Genomic DNA, 19,642 nt, shown 5'->3' with positions numbered 1-19,642 from the left:
GAGCAGTCGTGCATTCCCCGCCTCGCCTCGGGTGTAGGGATTGCAAAAAAACAAAACTACACTGTCAAGACTGTGTAGTTTTGTTTTTATGATTAGAGGCTCTTCAATTCTCATGCTGGGATTGTCTAAAAAAATCTTACTCTGGATAAGGACGTCGTTCAAGAAGATTTCGTTGGGCTTAGCCCACTCTTGCAGGCACTTTGAGAGATCAGGTTAGTAGCATGTTTCTGCTGGTGTAATAAGTGTTTTATCAGTCATTAATAATTCTGATACAATCTAATATGTATAAATTTTCTCACAGGGGGTTGTAGATTTCAGGATATAGGCATGAAACACTTCAATTCTCTGTCAAGGTTATAGCTCTAATTTCTGGAGTAACCTTTGATAACTCTCAGCAAAAAGGTTTTTTTCCAGTATATTTTATTGCTAAAGACTACATAAATTAGGACTTTAAAAGTGCATGGAAACATGTGCTTAACTTTAAAACTCCTTTCTGTTGGGAGTGTTCAAGGTTATGCTGCTGAGAGATAAACTGAGAAGCTCCAAGAATAGCTCTGATAAAATGCACATGGTATCAGCTAAGCGCTGATGACTTTTTAAGGGAAACAACTGCTAAGGTATCACTTACACGGCAGCTCTGGAACACTTGTCTGCTGTCATTCATGGCTGCAAAGGTTATTTCTGGAACATGACATTTTAGATGCATACTTTCAATTCTAATTATACAAGAAGCCTTATAAGATCAGATCTTCATCACCAGAATTTGCTTGGACAATGAAATATAGAAACTTTGTGGCAACTCAGTGGAAATTCTTAATTAAATTATTTCTGATCTCTTCTGGAAACTCTATATATATATATATATGTATGAGCTTTCATAATGTTTAATTGTATTGTAAAATTATTCCTTTTATTTTGGCTGAGCTTCAAAACATAGTCATAACTGAAAAAAAAAATCCTAACGCAATATCCAGTTCTGCCCTTATGCTCTTATTGCATGTATGCATCAGGCCTTGATTTCTATGTAGGAACCCATGTAATGAAGAATTTTCATCCCTATGAGAGGTGAAATAAATTTGTAGTGAAAGAAACTTCACTTTCTCATTTTTAATTTAAGCTTGGGACTGTCACAAAATCAGGCAAAAAAGCCAAAGGAAATGGAAGTAAGTAAATACGTGAATAAGATTGGCTTGAAATATTGTGGGGTGAACCCCAGTATGTTGAGACCAGATATGCCCTCAGTGGAAGTTTTTAATGAGAAAAAATGTAACTTTAATGGATGTATGATAATATTAGGAAGATAATGGCTACCTTTTTAAAAACTGCACAACTCAACATCAGTAAATAAATAAGTCATGCAAATATAAATTATCGACACACAAGGTTTTTCCAGTGTGTTATTTCAAAGTAGGATCTTGTGGCATAGCAAGAGAAAGCAAACTTTCTTTCAGATTTCACATGGCTTTGCAGTTGTTCAAGCCATCAGTGTCAGTGGCTACTTTATATCCTAGCTCACATTTCGAAGGTGGCCGTCTTCCCATATTCAAAATTCCACTGAGATACTCTCTAAGAAAGAGGAGAATTTTATCTGCATCTTTAATCCCAATATGCTTCTGTAAAGTGAATAATTTCACTTACAGAGTGCTTTTAAAATAGAGTCTCTTGGCATTTTTGGCATTATTTTATTATTAATAATGCAATATTCACTATTATTATTTATTATTAATTTATTAATAATGCATGATTTGCATTATTAAGCTAAATACATTGTAGGCTTTCACATTTCTCTGATTTGTTTCTTAGTGACCTAGTTGTCTTGTCATTGCAGAATACAAATATTTTGCACCAGCAAAATATTTTTAAAATTTATACAGGGAATTTGTTTCCTGTCAGATAAAAAAGTTAATAGACAAAGAGAGGCAGTCTGAATGACCTGTGGAAGGTCACACAGTGAGTCAAGCAGAATTCTGTCCCCTGCTGCATACTTGCAATGCCAAAGCACAGCTCCACTAAATATAATGGTTTCCCATCCAATTCAGCCAAGCATGCTCCAAGAGTAATTTGCTATACAACTTTGTAAAAATCCACAACTTTTTCATTCCACCAGGTCATTCTGATTTAAAACTGAGAAAAGCAAATTGTTCAGAGAAAAATGACAAGAACTGTGCAGATACAATAACATTTTCACCATTGATATCTAATGATGGGGTTTTTTTGCTTGCAGAGTGCCTGTAAAGATGACGACGAAAGCACCAACATTTACACAGCCGTTACAAAGTGTTGTGGCACTGGAGGGTAGTGCCGCAACCTTTGAGGCTCACATTAGTGGTAAGGTTTTGATTCATTCTTCCAAGATTTGTTATAGTTTATCACTAATTTCTTTTCTAATGTTTATGCTAAGAAATTGCGACACTTTTCATAGATCATAATCTGGTGTGAACATGTAAAGATGAGTGCTGAAGTATGGACATACATCCATATCATACAGTGCTGAACAACACCTTTAAATGTATATGCAGAAAGATACACACTGTGCTAATAAGGGAACTTCATGTGGCTGCAGAAACAATAATCTCACCTGGATCATGACTGGGCAGAATTAGAAGTCAGGGTGCAAAAAGCAGGGTTTATGCTAGTTCTTCCAAGACCTTTTGTTAAGCTTTAGCTAAAGTGTATATCTATTTTCTCTGCTGTTAATTCCAGAGTTCTAGGAGGGGATTAAAAGCACAAAATCTAGGCCCAACTGGCCACTGAAGAGGGTAGAAAACCCTAGTGTGATAAACAATTGATGTATTGATCATGATGTTAGTACAAGGCTGGATTAACATAATTTAAGTTGCCTATGCAATTTAAAGATACCACACAACTTAAAGGATACTTGGTTTCTCCAGCCTACATACTACTCAAACACCCTATCTTGTGCAAAACACCTGAGATAACGTTACTGGAGACCCAACACCCTGTTCTAAGAGTGTCTCTGACCTCGGCAGTGACTAAGGAGAAATGACATGTGTTCCTGCTGGTGGAATTATATTGTCTTACAGGCATTAGCAATGTGATGATCCACATACCATAAAGCACTACTCAGATGCTCTGTGACAGGTGCAAACACATGATCTGTGCAACTATAAAGATCTCTGACATCTGTGGTCCATGTATTTCATCCCTTGGTCCCTTTGCATAGCACTGGCTCACAGAAGCTGTTTGAACATGCCCTGCAGCCTCTGCCACATTTTTTCATGCCATGTTCTATTACTTGTCCCTTATTCTTCAGTTAATTTCCCAGATTCTCTCTTCTTGCTTCTACACTATAAATTTTCCATCAAAATTTTATCTGCTTTTACAATACTTACTATTATTATGAATACCTAAAAAATATCATCAGAAAAAAAAGTTAGGATGCTAGTATTATTATTCAATGAGTGATTTTGGCTGATTTAATTTGTGTGATATTATGGAGTACTTGGGAGGGGAACTTGATTTCTTACTAAGTAAAGATACAGCAGTATTTTTAATAGCATGGTCATATTCTAATATCATATGTCATATTTGTATGTTAGTCTCAAATATCCTGTGAGTCAACCTCTTGTTAGGATTTTTTCATATTGTGAGATTCTGGTATAAATTTCCTGCCCCAAAAACATCCTCCAGGTTTGAAAGACCTGACAGTGGCTTGGCATTTAGTTTTTCTACAGCATAAAAAACAGGAAAGGTTTTTTACTCTAACTAATTGCATAAATAAAGGACTACATAGCTTTATCCTGCTGTAATGTTTACCCTTTCTACACGTCATGAATTATCATGCATTTAAAAATCAGAATTTTTCTCTGTCTCTAATAACACTGGTCTATTATACACAAGTCAAGTATTAATACAGAGCTACAGTTCAAATGTGAAGAGCTCAGTTAATCTAAGGGTATCAAGAAGATCTTAGCAACCACCTGAGAGGCAATTTTGCTGTGTGTAAACTAGAACAAATGAATTGTGCTGCTGTATTAGACTGTGAATTAAGTGTGACATTACAAAGGGTTGATATCAGATGAGTACACCCAGCATGTAACAGAAAGCACAGAACACACACAAACCCTGTTATTAAAAGCAGCAAATGCCAGAGCAGCCAGGACACTGTCACAGGGTCCTACTGGGTCACCAGTGACTGAGCAGTCATGAGACAAGAAAGTCAGAAGTGTTGCTGGCTCTAGAACTGTGTCAAACTCATGTCTCCATAGTACTGATCAAGTTTGAATTTCTTCATAAAGAATTAACCTGTGGACTGCTTACTTTTTTTTTAACTGATATTTTCAGTTATTACCCAGTGCAAGAGAGCCTTTACATGGTGCATATTTTTGAAAGCAGCACACAGATCATACACAAGTTGGAAGTCCCTCTCACATCGTCAGGAGAATCTTATTGAATTCAATTACTTAAGTGGTGAATTTGAGGCACTTCAGGTCGATTTTCTTCTTTTTGGTATTAAAGTTCAAAAAAACCTCAAGGACAGTTTTAAAATGAAAAAGATTGTGCTGAAAGTTAACAGTGAATCATAGTGTATTTGGGACATGTAGAAGTAAATCCCTACTCTATGCAGACCAGGCACATACATCTATAATCTGAGTTAAATCTTACCTAGCCCTGTGACCTGGGATTAGCAGAGCATTAGTAAATTTGTGGAGTTGATTTTTTAATATAAACTTGGGCTCAGATTTCTAAAATGGCTCCTAGCTCTGGATCCCTTGTACATAGCAGTTTGAGCCATCAAAATAGATTCCATTTTAAAAGTGCAAGTCTTTTTCAATCTGCCATAGAAACTCCCATTTTTGCTAATCATCATATAATACCACTGCAAGAAAATAAAACTTTTGACAATGTTTCAAGAAATTCACTATTAAGGACATGTTTTGGGGGGTTGCCTAGCTTAAAACATTTTTAAACTAATTTTCACAAATATTGAGGAGACACAGCTCTGATAGAAATCACTGGGGTCCTAAGTTTATGATGATAATGCCCAAATTGCCTTACACCAACAGCAAAAAATTTAATTATACCATCAGGACTGTTTCATAATTTCCATCTGTGAAATTAACAAGACTTAAATGTACTTGTATCCTTTTGATTTCTAATCTTCCCTAAAACTGTCCACATTCTCTTTCTGTATGAGTGTGAGTTTCTGTTTTACATTTCTGTAAATATCAGTGCTTTATTGTGAGTAAGATTTTAAACTTTCCTAGCCAAGTCTGATGGGTCTGCAGTCAACCAGTGAAAGCTTCAATCTACATATCATCTTCTCTTTCACTTTAGTCTCACACAGTCGTGTTCCTGGCACATTAACTTCCCTATTAATTTATTCAGTAAATAGGAAGGACAGTCTAGAAAGGAAGCAGAATTCTGTGCACCTGGGGTTTTCCAAACCACAGACATTGGAACTGGGAAAATTAATTCATCTGTAAATGCAGTCTCAGATCTCATCCCTGAGCCCCCATGCAGTGCCACTGGTGATTTGGATTGACTGGAGATACACATGAAGTGAATGTGCAAGGATTTTAATTTTGAGGAAATGATGTTCTAGGACTACTAAAAAGATTTAGAGCTGGAACCATCTCCTTAAATTACCTGTTCTTATGTGCTTCATATAAGAATTTTACTTGTTCATTGAATGGATTTAAGTTGCTCAATAAATTTGGCTATGTAGAACACTCTGAGAAGAGAATTTCTGCATGGAATCTAAAACCACCATTTAAAAGCAAAAATCAGCTGTTGGTATAATTGAAATTTCTCTGACCCAAAGACTCTTGCTCATGACCCTGACAAAAAGAATAATATATGTGAACAGCAGCTGATTCCAGATAACTGCTGTTGACCAAACTCAAAAAATTCCAGAAAAAGAAATCCCCCAAAATTTTGCTAGCATTTGAGCAGTCACTTTTTCTGTCATTTCATTTTCTAAAGCCATAGTAGGCTTGGACAATGAAGCTAGGACATATGCTTCATTGGAAGTACTGATCTTTACATTATTTCCAGACTATTGGACTGGATAAATATGCTAGCAATAAGCATATTTATCCTTATATGTATCTGAGTATCCTACTCAGATACACGCAAATACATTTTAAAAATACCTCACATGAATTAATTCATCCTCCTCATGATTTTGATGAACTTCTATTTCTTAATAAGATTGCTAAACACTACAGTCTTCTCATTATTCAAGTAATTTACTAAACACAGGAGCCAGTGCATCTGCTCTATTGATCTGTTATTTTGTTTCTAAAAACAAGTTCCTTTGCCACTGGACGTATATCTGTGCCCATGGCATTATGCTGCAGCGTAACTGTGTATACATGAGTGTGCATTCTGGTAATTTTTTATGTCTGGCATTTCACTATGTCTTAATCTCCTTTGTCTACCTTTTTCTGTAGGTTTCCCAGTTCCTGAGGTGAACTGGTATCGGGATGGCCAGGTTCTCTCTGCTGCAACTCTGCCCGGTGTGCAGATCTCGTTTAGTGATGGCCGCGCTAGACTGGTGATCCCCACCGTGACAGAAGCCAACAGCGGGAGATACACTGTGCAAGCCACCAATGGATCTGGGCAAGCGACTAGTACTGCTGAGCTGCTTGTCACAGGTACAGAGCACCTAAAGAAAGGCACCTCTGCCTGCTAGCAGTGTGAGGGAGTGATGGAAGACTAGCACATTATGAAATAGTTCGGATTTCAAGTATGTGATCAGCAGAAAAATAGCAAAACCACATTCCATTTCCTAAAGCAGTCTAGGATTCAGCATGGGCTCTCACCAGTAAAGTCTAACAGTGTCCTTTACATTTTAACTGTATAATCTTGATCTCACAAACTCTTATTCATGAGTACAAACTTCTGGCTCAGCCTTTATACTCCTTATGGTCTGTCATACTGGCTATATTGAAATTGCCCATAAAAGAAAGGATGCAGTTCTGCAGGATGGAGCTATTAATGATATCTAATGGTATCAATGATATTTAACAGAATGTCACATAAAGGGCCTTACCAATTGCTTAATACCTACGGTTGCAAACAATCTGTCTGTAATTCTGGAAACATTTTCAATCACAAATGTAATCAAAAATAGTAATTTGAATGTTTCAGAAGGTACTATCGTCTGTCAGTAGCATGTGAAGAAGAAATAGACTTCATGCACTTTTAGTAACAAAAGTATCTAGTATTTGCCATTATTTTTAACAGAAGCTATTGTTTTTCTATTTACTTCTTCAATAAAAATGCAGCTGGAACAGCACCACCAAACTTCTCACAACGACTACAGAGCATGACTGCAAGACAGGGAAGTCAAGTTCGACTTGACGTGAGAGTGACTGGAATCCCTACACCTGTGGTGAAGTTCTATCGGGACGGAGTAGAAATTAAAAGTTCCCCCGATTTTAAAATTTTACAAGAAGGAGACCTTTACAGCTTAATAATTGCAGAAGCATATCCTGAAGACTCCGGCACCTATTCCGTAAATGCCACAAACAGTGTGGGACGTGCTACTTCAACAGCTGAATTACTAATTCAAGGTAACAGAGATGAAATTGCAGGCCATGAAAATCAGAGCATTAATGGTAATGGTGCAATATGCATCACTTCATTGCAGTTATATCAACAAGTTGATTTATAACTTCTTTCTCAAGAGTTATTAACTTTCTGCAAAAAAATGCAGTGTCTTTGATGAAATTTGCCTAAGATTTTTGTCTGAGATTTAAAAGGATCTTTTCTCCAGAATGGGTCTTCTTTAAGTGAAGGATACAGTTGGAAAAAGGGATACCTTGAGTTGTTCTCATTTTGGTCTGTAAATCTCTCAAAGTTTTATTTTTAAGTTGGCTTTTTCTGTTGTACATATAAGTTTTTATATAATTGGAGTTGACCATTCATTTATTTCTCCAACTGTTTTTTGATTGTTGCCATATGCAATTCTTTTGACCACGTTTTCTCTTCCAAAAGGCGAGGAAGAAGCCGTTCCTGCTAAAAAGACAAAGACAATTGTTTCGACTGCTCAGATTTCACAAACAAGACAAGCCAGAATTGAAAAGGTATGCTTTTCAAAAACAAAGCCGGTATGGCTAAAATGTGGAGGATCACTTCTACAGTACCTCACCCTATTTTTCTTTTTCTTGTTTTTTGTTGTAGAAGATTGAAACCCACTTTGATGCCAGATCACTTACAAGTGTTGAAATGATTACAGAAGGTTCAGCCACCCAACAGCTCCCACACAAGGCACCTCCACGAATGCCTCCTAGACCTACATCAAAATCACCAACCCCGACAACTGCTGCAAAAGCACAAATGGCACGACAGCAATCACCGTCACCTGTTAGACAATCACCATCCCCTGTAAGACATGTCAGAGCACCAACACCTTCACCAGTAAGGTAAAATTACTATTCTTTCAGGCAATATTGCTTTTGAATCACTTACACATATAGAAGTCATGCTGTAGAATGAGAACATAGTATAAAGTGAAAAAATGCACTGACTTACTAGTGGCTGGGTTTATTCTGATGGTGAGCTCTAATGTGCTGTATTTGCCACTGCTATAGAAGTGTGGGTGGCCTATGTAGACTTCTATCCCCTGCTGTAGAGAATCCCATTTGATTGCTGTACACAGAGCCAAAGTACCACTCACAGCTCATGATGAAACAGATAAAAACAGTGGAGCAGGTGGCCCCTGATTATTTTAGATGAACAGAGAAAAGAGCAATGACACTGATGAGTGGCAAACAGAATGAAAGGTTATGTAAAAAAAAAACATTGAGCTCATGTTCCATGTATGTACTGGTAATAAGTACAGAAATAACATTTTGAAGGTAGGCAAGCTAAATGTGGTTATAGAAAATTGAAGTTTAGCTGTGCTGTGTAGAAGGTCTAGAGAGAGAAAGTGAGTGATTTGAAAAGCAAGGCTCGTGATCTGGGAGACCCTGTGAGGTCTGTGCTGGGGGGCAGGTAAAGAGAGGAGTGTTTTGAATGTCTTGCAGTTTCAGTATCCTGAAGCACTAGCATTATGGAAGGAATGTCCCCAGGCTGAATGCTCAAAGAGCCGAATGCTCAAAGAGCCCCAGTTAAGTCACCAGAGCTGGGTGAGATGGTGAATTTTACCCCACTGATTAAAATTTGCAAGGACAGGAATAAATGGATCGGCAGCAACTAGCAGTAACTAACAAACGGCGTAAGTGAAAAAAGAATTCAATAGCGACATCTAGAGCACATGTAGAACTAGAAATTTGTCCTCCCTTGCTAGTCCTTTTAGACAAAAAACACATTAGAAAAAACTAAATCTAAAAATTAATATGAAGATGCTGCCCCCTACTGCTACTATTTGTTAAAGTTCTCAGGGAAATATACAAAAAAAGCACAAAAAATTCCACTCAAAGAAATTCTAAGTTAAAAAGCCTAACTAAGTTTAAGAACGTTGGAAAATGCTTTAAAACTGTTGGATAGGATTAGGACTGAATTTTTGGAACATCAGAATTTAGAAACTAGAAATTTCCAAGTGGATATTAATTATTGCATCTGAGGTCTGTAAATGTAAGTGTGGGGAAAAATATTAGGCACTGATAAGAAATCTGCCTGGGGTACATATATGGGTGACACATGAAAATAAGATGTAGCACAGGAGTGCATCCATTTGTTTTGCTAAGTGGTTGCCACCTGCCATTTTTATAGAGATTGGTTAAAATTATCATTTTGTGTATTATGAATGTATTATGTAATATTTACAGCCTGTGAGTGTTTTGTATTATTCCTATTAGATTAATTGGAACAGAGCAAATGCAAAATCATGCTGTATTTTTATATTTCAAATATAATTTCTGAAAATGACTGAAATTGACTGAAATTTCTTTTCCACTTGTTCTTATTTATTTTTGGAAACTATACCACTACAAAGACATGTCAAAGTTATGAGAATGACAACAGTTAGGCATAATATTAAAAAAAAACAAGTTAGCATAATTCACAAGTAAAACCTTTCAGAAACCTTTTTTAAAATCAAACCACACATTACTGGAGATACCCTCTATAGGGAGGGATAACTGTTCATACAGTTCATACAGTTATCACTCTGTGGCAGAAGATTAATGATGTTCATACTCAATTTTTTCAATAGGTCAGTTTCTCCTGCTGGGAGAATCTCCACCTCACCTATTAGACCAGTGAAATCTCCATCTCCAATCCGTAAACCACATGTAGTGACAACAGCTGGGGCTGATGTCCTTCCTCCTTGGAAGCAGGAGGGATATGCTGCAACCATGGAAGCCCAGATGAAGGAAACAAGAGTATCTACAAGCACTACCCAAGTGACTGAAGAAAGATGGGAGGGGAGATACGGGGTCCATGAACAAGTTACCATTACTGGAGCTACTGCTGGTGACATGGCCACTGCTGCTAGAGAGGTAAAGTCTGGTTTTGGAAAAAGCATTGAGTTTTCTTTGTGTGGGGTCTTACCACTGCTGGATAGATCTGCTAAACGGAATCTGAGAGGCTGTGTGTAAAACCATGTGCGCATCTGCTATCGAGAGAGTTCTGCTGCAAATATGGAAATGCTTCTTTGCAATATTCTGTCTCTGTACTTGCTTTGTGCTTCTTCTGAATGTATGCAAAATATGAAAAAATGTCTTTTGATGTGACTAATATAGGTGAGAAAGGACAGTGAAAAAACAGCAGCTGTTGCTACGGTTGTTGCTGCTGTGGATCAAGCCATGGTGAGAGAACCAGCTCCAAGTGTTGTAGAGCAAACTTCTAAAAAGACAGCAATGACTGCAGTCCACGTTCAGCCTGTTCATGAGCAGGTAGAAACAGAGCACAGACATTCTATGATTTCCCTTTATCCCTTTATCCAACATGCAAACAAGGCATGATTCACTGTAAGGAATTAACAAGATATTACCCAGTGCACTGCAAAAGCATGCATACTCATCTAGAACACCTAGACTGTAAAGGAATGCTCAGGTTCATTTACACCATCACATTCCATCATAACAGGATTGAACTAATTACTCATTTTAAGTTTAAAGATGCTTTCTCTGAAAGTGATCCTCTATTCTCTCTTCTCTTTTATTCTCTAACATTATTCTTACGATGACGAAATTTTTTCTCTAATATCTCATAATTTCCCCACTAGGAATAAAATAATTCTCCCTTAGTATTTTTCCCTTACTTGGATTCCTCTCTTATTTTTCCTTCTCCTCTTATTTTGATGATTAATTTTTTAAAATGAATTCTAAGGGTTTGGTTTTTTTTTTGTTGCTACAAAAATCAGATGAAAAAGGAGGCAATGGTAGTAGTTACCAGTGATAAAGCCACAAAACAAACAGTGATATCAAGAACTAGAGAAGGAATTGTAACTTCACAAGAACAAAGACACATCTCTCCTGAAAAGGTGAATACAGATTGTACCTGAGATTGTTATGCCCTACCTTGTTCAAAAATCTGATATCTCATACAAAAGGCAAGCCTGTGAAGAAGACAAATGAAATACTGTTATTATTTGTCCCGTTTATATATGTTCGCTCTTCCAGTTTACTGTGCTATCATTTTCCTGTCTCTTCTCCATGATTACCGTCTTTCCTCTGTTATTTCACTTCCATTATTTATACCTAAGAATGTGATACATAAAGTTGCAAAACATCATCCTAGACAAACCTTTTTGTTTTCATATATTATGTAGTAATTTACTGGATAGTATTCTTGTTCATTTAAAGAATTAACATGCAGAAACCAGCTCTTAAATTTTGTTGGGGGGAGGTATGTTCTCATATTGTCTCTAAGCTTGCCATTTGTAGCCTGCTTTGTTTGTTGGCAGAACAGGGGGTCAGAAAAAGGAGGAAAAACTCATTCTGCATTTAAATCAATTTTGAAAATACCAATGAGTGATTTGAATTAAATTATTTTCTTTTATTATTTTAATATGTATTTTATCAGAAAAATGTGATTTAATGGAAAATGAGCTGTTATAGCCAATGTTACATTTGCTTTATAGTAGAAATGTGTCAGGAAGACAATGTAAGCTTTCTTTAAAGCACTGAGAAACAGAAATCTACCTGAGCATTAATTTGAACTTGGCATTTGAACTCTTGTCAAATGAAAGTTTCATAAAATTTATTTTTAATATCCTACACTTTCTCAAGGTGATTATAATGCAGGACAGTTTTTCTCTGAGTCATTTTTCCTAGTACTGCTTTCAGTAGCAAACCAAGCATTTGTGCAATGTTTTATTATTTTTATGTTAAATGTTTTATACAAAGTCTGTTCATGTTGTTATTGTTGCTTCCAGACTACATGACTTCAAAATACAGAATGTGACATCTGCGTTCATTTTCATTTCTATGCTCTTTCCAAATATATTGAAAATCACATACCTTATATTTTAAAATAAAAATATAAAATTCTTTATTTGTAAATGTCCAGGTGAGAAAAGAACCAGAGAAAACTCCAGTACCGACAGTAACAATTGCCACAGACAAAGCCAAAGAACAAGAAAGAGTAACAAGAGCTAGAGAAGAAATATCTACCAGACATGAGCAAGTGCACATTGCTCATGAACAGGTAAATAAATGTTACACTCTTTAGTTTATTGAGATACTCTGGTTGATAAAATCTGTTAAATAGGTTCACTGTCCTTCTTCACAAAGAGACTACTAAACAAAAACTCAGTGAAACGAAGTATTACAGACTAAAATCTCTGCAGATACACTTCTGCTGACCACATAGCAGCTCTGTCTGCAGAGAAGGGCAGCTGCCCTTCTTACAGAGCATTAGGGCTTTATTGCCACAGTACACAGAATTTCATCTGATGCCTAATGACAAATTTATCTCTGAAGGTAGATTTCTGAATATAAATTTTAAAGGTTGTTTTTCGTGGTATGATATGGAGTGTGGAGCTTGATTTTATGAAGTGCACATTTGTTTGAGGATTGAATACATCTGTTAGACCATATTGTGGAACCACTCAACTAAGGGGGTTAGTTGTTAAGTCAGTAATGCTAATTTCTATGCAAACAATTTCTACAAAACATAATCATATATTACGAACTAGGAAGTACAAAGTTTCTTCTCTCATTCAAGTAAAAATTAATGCACTATATTAATGACTTTTCATGAGCTTCTCTCAGCAGATAAGATGGGCTTGGGTACAAAGGCATTGCTCCTGAAGTCAAATTCTTCTTGAGATGCATTTAGAAACATTATCCTGTTTTCCAAAAAAGTTGTGTAATCATAACAAAAGGCATAATCAATTACTATTATCTTTTTTTTTACCATAAATAATAGATAAGAAGGGAAGATATGAAACCTTCTGTACCTAAGGTAGTAATTTCTACTGATAAACCTAAAGCACCGGTCATAATATCGAAAAGTAAAGAAAGAATTGCCACCAAACAAGAACAAGTGAGCATAACACGTGAAAAGGTGAATAGCACTGTTATAACCATATTTGGGTTTTATCCTTTCTTCTTTACAAACCTCCTGTTTTCTTCAAAAAGTACTAACTATACATTTCCACCTCATTTTTTCTAAGATTCTTCCACTTACAAACTTTTAGACCTAATTAGACTAAATTATTTCACCTTGATCTTCCTCTCTTGTTTTCATTAATAGGATGCTCATAATTATCTTCTGACTGATGTTTGGAATGGACTGACTGACTCCTGAAATGCATTTTAAAGATTTTTAAATGCATTTTTAATGATTTTTTTAAATCATTACTTTTATTTAAATACCTGCAAGGGTATAACAATACTTATCACTATCCACATAATACAGAGATGTGTGCAGTGCACAAGGATCTAACCCTTCAATTCTCCTTCCCTGTTCCCATTTCAAAATGTTTTCTCATTGTTCAAATATCTTTCAAGACTTAACGTAAACTTTTATTTCTGCTATAAAAACTAGATTAAAAAGGAAGTTGAGAAAACTAGTGTAGTTCCAAAGATAGTTGCCACTGCTAAAACCAAAGCACCAGTCACAATGTCCAGAAACAGAGAAGAAATGACAGCCAATGCACTGTTATAATTTGGTTTATCTGAAAACCTTATGTTTTAAGACCTACTTTGGTACAACAGAATGCTCTCAAATTAATTCCTGAAAACATACCCATTCAGTGGGATGATTGTCAAATAACAGTCAGTATGATTAAGTTTCTAGTGCTGAAGAGGTTTATATGCCACCCTGCTAGGAAATGTCTTTAGGCTATAGTCTGATTTCTTCATGACCATCTCCTCTCTATCAGTGGCTTTTAAGTAATGTTTACTTGTTCAAATTTCTGACTGCAATCTTTTTTTTCTTGTAACTTCATAGCTGTCAGATGAAGCAACTTCTCTTTAATGTGGTTTGAATTGTTCTTTGTACAATACAAAGTTTAGCATCCATTCAGGTTTGTCCAGTTTGTTACTTATGACCATCAGACACTTGTTGGCACTGCTTTGTCCCAATAGGATTCCCACAGTAGGAAAGGTCTACAATACAGCCAGGAACCCTTACATGCAGAAGAATAGCATAGTTGAGAACAGCTGTTATTTAAAATCTATCTACAGTGTAGTACATTCACAAAATACTTTTATAAAACATAAGTAAACAAGCAAAGCATATAGAGCTCACTCTGAGGAGTCAGACTACTAGGTTAATTCAGTCCCTTCTTATACCATGTAAATTTAGGGCCAAATTCAGGCCAGTATAAAAAATTATTTTGAAACTGACAGTAATACTGAATAAGGGGTCCCTATTACGTAAACACTAATAAGAAAACAAAATCTTTGCAAACTATCACATTTTGGCCTCACCTAAGTAATTTTAGTTTAAGGTGGCAATGGCTTTAAGCTCAACATGAAATTATCTATTGTGGGTTTTTTTCCCATTTACAAGGCATACATATCATGTGCTCCGTTGCTATATCCAGATCAGTTATGACAGTAATAACAAACAGTATTTGCAGTGACTGGGCAGAAGTTTGGATCCTGACAACACAGAAGGTGGCAGTGCTTATGGGTTATTAGAAACAAATAGAAGTCCTGATATAAAAGCATTATTTCTGAATTATCAGACATCTCAGTTTCCCTCCTGTTGTAAAATCCTTTAAAATCAGCACTGTGTTAACAGATATACCTGATAGAAAAATTTTGATGGATCTGTTTCCTAATAAATACATTTATATCAGATGCTAGATGCATTTTTTAAATCTACAAGAGTTATATGGAGCTGATGAGCATACTTTAAACCTATGCACATTTACATACCTGCATACTCTTAGACAAGCGGACACAAATGTGGCTGTAAAGTATTAAAATTGGGCTTTCAGAAAAATATTGATATGTATAAAACACAGAAGCACAGATACATTCTGGATGTGCAGAGATAGCACTTATAGAATATATTTGCAATTGAATTTACTGATTCTTAAGTGTATTTACAGGTGCATACTTTTGATTTCATCGTGACTTTTGCATAACCATACAACCTCTCTTTGGAATATACTGAACATTATAACTGTTTGTCATATATACAAGCTTTTGATATAATGATGAATATGTGTATAAATTCTGCTGATGTTATTTGTAGACTCAAGCTGGAAAAAAGGCTGAAGCTGTAGCCACAGTTGTTGCAGCAGTTGACCAGGCACGTGTTCGATCACCCTGGCAACCAGAACAAGCAGATGAAGCTTATGTTAAGGAGAAAACTTTGGAATATGGTTATAAAGAGCACACTGTAACAGACCGTGTTTCTGAGGCCCCAGCAGAACGTCATGTTGTCACTAAAGAAGTCAAAACGGTCTATGTTCCTCCTGAGAAACCTGTCTCTGCTCCTGAAAAGCAGGAAGTTCATATATCAAAAGAGGTTAGACTCTTTTTACATTACATTCTTTTCCAGAAACTATGCCCCAGTGAAATCTGTTTAAGTTTAAATTACAGCATCAATTTCAGCAACTTTTTTCATTATTTTGTGTAGATAAAAAGAACAACAGAACTTGAGAGAACAATTCATGTTGAACCGCCGCGACCTCGCACAGCAAGTCCTCACTTCACGGTCTCCAGAGTTGCAGTTCCTAAACCTGATCATACGTATGAGGTAAGCTGAAATTGTACCCAAGAGGAGCAGCATGCTCATTTTCAATAGCCAGTAGGGCATACATTCAATTTGGCTTTTCCTTCCACACTCCAGTGTGGTGCCTCCCCAAGAGGAAGAGTTCTATGCTCCTTGCAGTAATTTTTGTTGGCTTGTTTGACTAATAAGGAACACTGCTGTAAACATACAAATGAATTGCTAAAATAAAATTTGTTGTTATTATTTCTTATTTAAATAATCTTATAAACTGTCTGAGGATGAAGATTCAGTACTTAATGACATATAGTGAAATTGTAGATATTTGTCATGCAAGTCATAGTTTTCAAAGAGCAGAATTATCCCTTTTTAATCTTATTATGTACATCAGTTCACTCGCTTTTTTCTTCCTTGCTAATTAATACATGCTAAGCTAATTTTTTTAATGGAAAAAATCCAGACCAACTGCATAATCTGATACCATCCATTTTTAATTTTATTCTTCCATTCTTCTGTTAGACTCCTTTACATAATATTAAAATTTTCCAGATAATTAGTTTTCACATTCAAGCATAATTTTTCTCTTCACCTGGAATTTAAAATCTTTTTGCTCCATATAACAAAATTATATTTTGTTAAATATAATTTAACACTTATAAATATTTTTGTTACATATTTATGTATGTTTTAAAAAGTAATTCCACCTATAATAAGATTTTGAAATCACTTCAGTTATTTTAATCATTGGAAGTTATATAATAAGTAGTATTCTTTATTGCAGTACTAGACTGATTAAATGGAAATCTAAAGCTTCAAGCCTCAGATAATCTAAGGCTTCAAGCCTCAAGAAATGGAGAGAACATTTGTTGTGCTCTGTTCAAGAGCTTCTTGACCATTTAAAAATCATATTCTAAAGTGAAAAAGAAAATATTTAAATGTTAGATTAATCAAAAATAATACAAGGATATTATATCTCTGGTATTCTACTACTGCAATCTAAAACTACTATTCTTTTTTTACATTTAGCTTTTGCAGTGTCAAAACCAAGTAACTAAGGAAGCAACTGCTGCATATGCAATCTGCTCAAAAAATGAACTCTATCCTCTGAAAATAAGACACCAACAAAGCTGTAACTCTTTTTCTTCTGTTCCCTAGGTTTCAATAGCTGGATCTGCCATGGCTACCCTGGAAAAAGAGTTATCAGCTACTTCTGCTGTGCAAAAGATCACCAAGCCTGTGAAACCACCTCAGCTAAAGCCTCATGAAGTCAGGACAAAAGCAGAGCCAGTTGCTCCTGCACAGTTTCCCTTTGGAGAGGCTGCAGAGACGTATAAGAGTCACTATGGTGTTGAGACTAAAAAGGAGACAAGCATTAAAAGTGAAGCAGTGCGGACTGAACACTTGATGCTGCATAAAGAAGGTGAAGCGAAGGTATGTTTTTAAGCTAATTTCTGTCACTTTGACTGACTTTTGTCTTAAAAATATGTCATAGCTTCACTTTTTTGCTTTCTTCTTATCACAATTTTTCATTTCTAGAACATTCTGCTGCCTTTCATCTTTTATTGGTTTTACACAAATCTTTGTAAGGACCTAATATTTACTTACGATATGTAGAGTTCACATAACCTGATTTATTTTCTTATTTAAATTATGCTATGTCCTTGACTTTGTTCATTAATTTTCATCTAAACAGGTGACAGAAACTGCCAGAGTTCCTGTACCTGCAGAAATCCCTGCTACGCCACCCTCCTTAGTCTCAGTAAGTAATTTGTATGTAGTGTAGCTAATTTCCTCTCATTCTGTTTTCTAATTTTTATCGCCGAATACCTAACCATTAAAAATTGGCTTTATTTAATCTTTTGAACTTTGTATTAGATTTAGTCAGCCATATAATTTATATCTGATACAAAGTCTTCTTGATGTCTTTTATGGTAGTGATTCTTCACATTTATGTCGCATAGTAGGTTGATCTATCTGCATAAATGTTAACCTGCCTTTTCATTTTGTTAATAACAGCAGTGTTCAGAGACCCTAAAAGACAGTTTCAAATATTTCCCTTCAGAAAATCTTTTTTTTTTTTTCTGCATACATTGCTTCACAGAACATTGTTTTGAACTAGATGTTATATTTTCCATTCAAATAGGTTTTATATATTTAAATATCTGTTTAGTATTGAAAATGTATACTGACTGTGATATTTATTTGTTGTCATACAGGGCCTCAAAAATAAGACTGTGACTGAAGGTGAATCTGTCACTCTGGAATGCCAAATATCTGGTCATCCTCAGCCTACAGTGACGTGGTACAGGGAAGACTACAAAATTGAGAGCTCAATGGACTTCCAGATCACTTTCAAAGCAGGACTTGCTCGTCTTGTGATTCGTGAAGCCTTTGCAGAGGACAGTGGAAGATTTACCTGCACTGCTACCAATAAGGCTGGGAGTGTCAGCACTTCTTGCCACTTACATGTGAAAGGTGAGTATATTTGCAGAATCAAATAATTGTTAGATTTGGAGAAGACCTTTAAGAGCATTGATTTCAACCATTAACCCAAAACTGCCAAGTCCACCGCTAAACACTGTCCCTAGGTGCCACATCTACATGTCTTTTAAATACCTCCAGGGTGGAGAAGGTATTTAAAAGTCAGCCCAGATGACTCATGGGCCCGTTAACCTGTTCCCATGCTTGATAACCCTTGATAGCCTTTTTGGTGAAAGGTTTCCTAATATTCAAACTAAACCTCTCTCGATGCAACTCAAGGACAGTCCCTCTTGTCACTGTAGGAAGTTAATAATTTTGTTAATGGTATATTCCTTGTAATGTATGTTGGGCACTTAAAACATACGGCTTGGGTTGTGTTCTGGGGTTATTAGATAGAAGGGCTGTAAGATTATGAAGAAAAGGCCAATAATGAGCTGATAATAGGAGACTCTTAACTTGATTCCTCAATGGAATCAACTAGCCCTCTGAGCCAACTAACTACTTTAGTTTAGTTACTTCAACTGAAGTCATTGCTTAAGGCCTATTAAGGTATTTTAAAATCCACTCTATCAAATTTGCCTCGTAGTTACTGAAGAAATTGAGACTCGAGAAACCATTTCTGAGAAGGCTGTTACCGAAGAGAAACGGTAAAGTTACTTTTCTAAACAGACTGCTCCTACTGCAGTCATTGGGTTCTTGCATTCTGTTTTATGAGAGATTCAGAGATCAGCTCACTTACCTGCACTGAAATCTTATTTCAGCTATGTGGAGACAAAGGACATTGTAATGGAAGATGTCTCTGCTGCAGCAGAGGAAGTATCGGGAGAACCCATACCTCCTTTCTTCATTAGAAAACCCATGGTGCATAAATTAATTGAAGGTGGGAGCATTATTTTTGAATGCCAAGTAGGGGGCAACCCAAAGCCACATGTCTACTGGAAAAAAGGCGGAGTTCCTCTAACGACTGGCTACAGGTACTTTGAATACAATGCCTAAAATCCATCTTAACATAATTTTCATGCATATTAATTGGCAATGTCATAATTTGATTCCCTCACTTATGCTGAACCAAATATCATCTGGATTTCTGTAAAATAAATTATTTTTTAAT

At 35.9% G+C, this 19,642-nt stretch overlaps 1 protein-coding gene across 1 annotated transcript in view; it reads left to right on the top strand.

Moving 5' to 3' along the window:
* The window catches only part of TTN (titin), a 240,302-nt gene continuing 220,660 nt past the window's right edge, over positions 1-19,642 (top strand). The window contains exons 1-18 of the mRNA XM_058840325.1: positions 1-212; positions 2,225-2,328; positions 6,417-6,620; positions 7,254-7,541; positions 7,966-8,054; positions 8,152-8,393; positions 10,127-10,412; positions 10,656-10,808; positions 11,279-11,398; positions 12,427-12,564; positions 13,288-13,425; positions 15,571-15,846; positions 15,958-16,077; positions 17,206-17,481; positions 17,744-17,809; positions 18,267-18,525; positions 19,118-19,178; positions 19,293-19,505. Of these exons, the coding sequence (XP_058696308.1) occupies positions 2,238-2,328; positions 6,417-6,620; positions 7,254-7,541; positions 7,966-8,054; positions 8,152-8,393; positions 10,127-10,412; positions 10,656-10,808; positions 11,279-11,398; positions 12,427-12,564; positions 13,288-13,425; positions 15,571-15,846; positions 15,958-16,077; positions 17,206-17,481; positions 17,744-17,809; positions 18,267-18,525; positions 19,118-19,178; positions 19,293-19,505 (3,020 nt within the window). The 5' untranslated portion in view covers positions 1-212; positions 2,225-2,237. The remainder of the gene's footprint in view (positions 213-2,224; positions 2,329-6,416; positions 6,621-7,253; positions 7,542-7,965; positions 8,055-8,151; positions 8,394-10,126; positions 10,413-10,655; positions 10,809-11,278; positions 11,399-12,426; positions 12,565-13,287; positions 13,426-15,570; positions 15,847-15,957; positions 16,078-17,205; positions 17,482-17,743; positions 17,810-18,266; positions 18,526-19,117; positions 19,179-19,292; positions 19,506-19,642) is intronic.

This window comes from Poecile atricapillus, chromosome 5 (assembly GCF_030490865.1).
Source record: "Poecile atricapillus isolate bPoeAtr1 chromosome 5, bPoeAtr1.hap1, whole genome shotgun sequence".
Classification (NCBI taxonomy): domain Eukaryota; kingdom Metazoa; phylum Chordata; class Aves; order Passeriformes; family Paridae; genus Poecile; species Poecile atricapillus.
This window is presented reverse-complemented; position numbering and strand designations above follow the sequence as displayed.